The sequence below is a fragment of the Montipora foliosa genome, chromosome 5 (assembly GCF_036669935.1).
Source record: "Montipora foliosa isolate CH-2021 chromosome 5, ASM3666993v2, whole genome shotgun sequence".
Classification (NCBI taxonomy): Eukaryota; Metazoa; Cnidaria; class Anthozoa; order Scleractinia; family Acroporidae; genus Montipora; species Montipora foliosa.
The window spans coordinates 37,298,303-37,303,302 of record NC_090873.1 but is presented as its reverse complement, the minus strand read 5'-3'; the positions used below and the strand labels follow the sequence as shown (position 1 = coordinate 37,303,302).

The window sequence follows — 5,000 nt, the reverse complement described above, 5'->3', positions numbered from 1 at the left end:
TATTCGTAGTTTTTAGTTTTAGATTCATGGTATGATAAGTCTTGTAAATATTCCAATTCATAAATATGTACTGATGAGGAAACCGTGTATAGAGTTATTTGATTTGATTTGATTTTTGTACTGCTGTGAACTAACAGACATATCTGAGTATACGTCTAGAAGTTATTGTTTTTAATTCTCGTTTCACAGGTTTTGTCGTCATGTCTTTGTTTCTAACCTTGATTTTTTTCATCCTGGGTGTGGAAAGCCTCAGAGTAATCGTATGGAAGTATATTATAATACCATTTATGTGAGTATTGGAACGCTATTTTCTTTCTTTCTTGATATTACACCTTAAGAGGTTACATCTCCCTCCCCCTCCCTCCCTCCCTCCAGCTCCCTCCCTCCCTCCCTCCCTCCCTCTCCCTCTACGTCTGTCCCTCTCTTTTTCTCAATCAGAAACTATGCCTACACTCCTCCTTGCTAGTCCAAAGGAGTCAGGTGCAATTTTTAAGAGGGGAAGGTCTTAGGTTCAAATCTCTGTAGCTTTAACATTGCGAGTCTGAAATTAATAGCTGTCGGACGAGAAAGTAGTCTTTCCTTTCCCTCATAGCAAGTGCTGAGACTTTCTTGCCTTCCAACGTAACGAAAATGTATCATAGACTCCTTCATAGACCACTTCGGTGGGGACATTAGCGAGATTTAACATTGCATTTACGTGAGCGGGAAAACGCCCCAGCCAACGAACTCAACCCACATATATCCGACAAAGTAGTGATCTTCGCACTTACCTGGACAACTTAAGCGATTGGAAGGATTACGTTTTTGCAAACGTTGGCCGTGTAATTTGAACAGATTTAACTGATTAGAGTGTAAATTTGAAGTGCTACTTTTCTACCCCAGTTGAAACATGTGAGCGTTAGCCTTAGTAATGGAAATGGGCCCACACAAGGACAGAGAAAAACTCTGACCAGGGTGGGAATTTAACTTACGACCTTTGGGTTATATCACCGCTGCTCTACCGACTGAGCTACAAGGTCAGACGGGAGCAGGTCTTGGGAACTGAAGATGTTAAAGTCACGGCGATGAACATGTATACAGGTACAAGGAAGGATTACGTTTATGCAAACGTTGGCCGTGTAGCACTAGTTCTTTCGGCCTGTTCCCGTCTGACCTTGTAGCTCAGTCGGTAGAGCAGCGGTGATCTAACCCGAAGGTTGTGGGTTCAATTCCCACCCTGGTCAAAGTTTTTCTCTGTCCTTGTGTGGGCCCATTTCCATTAGTGGGGCTAACGCTCACATGGTTCATATGGGGAAGAAATTAAACTAGCACTTCACTTTCCACTCTAATCAGTTAAGTCAATTTAAGAAATTGTCGGTTATAGTCACCTGAAAAATTTAGGCGACGCCGGTGCAATGATCCACTAACTGATCCATGAAGCCACTCAGCTGGGAGCACGTCAATTTGTTGGGCCCATTTGAGCGGCGGGTTATTCTCAGTTGGTGGAACATTGCGCCGGCGTCCCGGAGGTCATGGGTTCGAATCTCGTTGAGGCAACCTGGATTTTTTTAAGGTATCTATAAGATACAATTGCTTAAAATGTCCAGATAAGTCCGAGGATCCCTTCTCTTTTTCGTCTATAAACCGCACTACAAGCATACATTATTTCAGCCCACAAATAACGCCGAGCCTGAGAATCGAACCCGGACCGCAGATAAGAGGGAATCGAGTGCTCACACCACTGGACCAGCCGTGCTCCCCATTGCAAACGTGATAAAAGTGTATCAGTAACTCAAAGATAAAACTTCTTGGAGCAACGATTAATTTAGCAGTAAGGGCAAAAATGTAAATTCACGTCCTGACGTTTTCCACAAAACCCTGCAGTTTGTTATTTCATGACGCGTTTTTGTTTTGCAGGGAACGTAAAAAAATAGACAAATTAAAGTAAAAAGCGTCTGTGCAGAGCGGCGTTTCCGTTGCCGCGTTAATTAATCTCCAAGGCATTAAAATTTACTTTTGTTTCTGTTTCAGTCCCGCTATTGTCATGTCACTTATCGTGTTGATACTCCAGGTGCTTCTCGCTCACTTTGTCTTCCGCAACAGAGACTTCCCAAAGATAGTCATCACGGTGGATAACAGGTAGAGCCACATTCGTCAATAAGCGGTCTTTCTCGCGTATGTTGAATTCACAAATAATTCTTGTGCCCTTTACACTCGTACAGTGTCATTATATGCTTGACTTGCCTTGTGCAACACCAGTAAAAGACATGTTGCGCAAAATGTTTCCCAACGTAACACACGTAGTGGTTACACTGATAGTACAATCAGTGCCGTTTCACAAAACAGCCTTACCCTAAAACGCTTATTTTTATCTTCTAACAATGTGTGCCTAAATTCCATCTAACAATAACGTTACAAACACTTCTTTAAATCCAAAAAAAGTCAGTTCTATTCGAATGCTACTCAATCGAAGTGAATTTTTGATTGTTTGCTAAGTTGCTTTTATTTGTCATCTTCCCTTCAGTGCATTATAACCTGTATCTATAACAATGAATGGCAAACCACCTATCGAAGAACTAAAGCGATGTAGTAAAACGATTGTTTCGCAGGTCCAGTTTAGTGGTGTCCCTGTTAGTTGTAATTAAGGCTAGTTTACTGTGTATTGATTCTGCGTTTTTCTTTCATGCAGGCGGCTGTTCTCCATTGTGTCATTTTTTCTCTTCTTCCAAAATATTCTTGTGGGAATTTTTTCATTTTTCTCTCGTCTGTTAAAAGGAATGGCTTTGGGAGTTTTTTTTCTATCTCGTGTCGACCGAACTTGCTTGATGCACGGATTTCAGAATTTCGATCAAGGTACGTGAAAAAAAAAAAAAGTTTCAATTTTAAGGCAAAATGTAGAAGTGATCCTTGGACAGTTTAAGCAATCTCTTATGGTCACCTACAAAATACAGGTGGCTTGAACGGGATTCGCACCCATAACCTCTGCGATGCCGGGTGCAAGGCTCCAGCAACCGAGCTATGAAGCCACACAGTTGGGAGTAGGTAATTTTTGTTGTGCTCATTTTATTGACGTGGAAGAATTCGGTGAATGAAAGAAATGTATATATTTTAAGTGCGGGTTGGTAGAGCATTGCACTGCAGAGATCATGGTTCCAATCCCGTTGAAGCCGCCTTAAATTTTCATTGCTTAAACTGTCCACCTCATTTTTGGTCATTTCACGTTGTTGTTTTGCTGACGACGGCAAAGAGATGGACAAAAATGAAAAACGCACATGTAGGGCGTACAAAGCTTTTCTTTTTGCCCACTAAATCTGCAAATTTGTGATGTTCTCGTTGCCCTCGCCGTTGTAGTTGCTAAAGCTCTGTAATAGATCACCGATGACCTGAAAACGTAGTAAGAACAAAACAATTAGTACACGAGGCGATAGCCGAGTATGTCACTGATATTCTTACCACATTTCGACGTCTTCTGTAATCTATTACCGAACAGAAATGGAGTCTATTTCTTTGCTATAATTAAGAATTAAAGGCGCCGCAAACGAGGAAACATTGTTGCGGAAGCAAATGTTTCCCCGTTTGTGGCCTCAGGGAAGATTTGTTCCGAAACATTTTGCTTCCTCAGCAAATGTTTCCTCGTTTGCGCGCCGAGGAAACATTTCGGGAAACAACGTTTCCGCAACAATGTTTCCTCGTTTGCGGGCGCCTTAAGAGTTTTTGAAATGACGTGAACAATGCGTCTGTTTTCTTATAGATAATTGGTGAGAACCAATCAAAATGCGTGCATTATTGACTTTATTACATAATAGAAACTAAAAGGCCATCTTTGACTTCTGATTGGAAATGGTACTTGAATTATGATAGAGATTTAGCATTGCGCTCACAACAAACGTCATGCTGAATTCAGCGCTTTGTCAAAAATCAGTGAAATTTGTTTGGTTTTGATAAATTTCTTGCATTTCATCTGCAGAAATTGAGCAACTTCTCCCAATAAAAACCTAGCACCTTTCTATTATCCCGTGAAACCTTCCAAATATACGCGCATGAACACTGGGACAAAAGTGAAGCTTGAGTGATCCGGTGAATGTGTTGCCATCCAACTGCCTCCGATACCTCATGGCATGACAGCGTCATCCATAAGCTAAAAAAAGACAAGTTAGACTAAGAGAATTTTCGCAGTAGCTTGTCGTTTGCTGTTTCCGGGACATGAACGCCATGCTCGGTTGCTCTGAAGAATGTGATGGGCTTGCGGGAGATAGCTTGGCCGAGTGAGGAATTGAGGGTCGGTATTAAGGAAATGAGTTTAACTTTAATAATTTTATTCGCTTGTTTTCCTGCTCGAGCCATTTAGCTTTAAATGGTCCAAATCTTGCGTCACAATTAATTATCCCAAATCGAGGCATCAAAACAAATTACGTCATCATTTTGACCAGTTGGCCGCGAACTTAGCCGAGAACTATTTATACGAGCATTTCGCGTCTTATGTAAGCCGCACTGTGGTGTATCTGTCTTCTGTGGTGTATCATGGTTAAGAGGGTAAATGCTCGGAGATATTAGCTACACCAAGCTACTCTAAAATCCGAGGGTAAATAAAGATGTATGTATGTATGTATGTATGTATGTATGTAGCGAGGCTATATAAAGGCTTAAAACAAAAGAATACTTTATTTAGCCGCCATTATGAAAGGGGTGTATAGGCATCATTATTGCATCATTGGATTACTATTGGCATCATCATCGTCATCAACATTAACATCAAAATCACAATCATAATCACCATCATCATCCTCATTATCATGTTCTGGGTACCGGTGATCATCGACATCGGTAGGCAACACTTGTTCGGCAAAAGATGCTTGAAACTTCAATAATATAATTATTTTCTCGCAGGCTTTGTTGCCTACCTGGGGTTTCTCGACCTGCTTGTGGCCCATAGCCATCCCATGATGCTCGTGTTCTGCCAACTTCTCATAAACAGAAACAAGGAACGTGGGCTCATCGAATCTACAGCATCAGAGGAAACT

General features: G+C 41.4%; 1 protein-coding gene across 5 annotated transcripts in view; it reads left to right on the top strand.

Moving 5' to 3' along the window:
- The window catches only part of LOC138004100 (stimulated by retinoic acid gene 6 protein-like), a 116,787-nt gene that overhangs the window by 87,434 nt on the left and 24,353 nt on the right, over window positions 1-5,000 (top strand). For 3 of the 5 annotated variants that reach the window (XM_068850510.1, XM_068850509.1, XM_068850511.1), the window contains exons 15-18: window positions 190-289; window positions 2,011-2,118; window positions 2,669-2,832; window positions 4,867-5,000. The exon at window positions 4,867-5,000 is cut by the window's right edge and continues 16 nt beyond it. In XM_068850510.1, coding sequence (XP_068706611.1) covers window positions 190-289; window positions 2,011-2,118; window positions 2,669-2,832; window positions 4,867-5,000 — 506 coding nt within the window. The remainder of the gene's footprint in view (window positions 1-189; window positions 290-2,010; window positions 2,119-2,668; window positions 2,833-4,866) is intronic. The other 2 variants (XR_011123733.1, XR_011123734.1) reach the window with 1 other exon arrangement.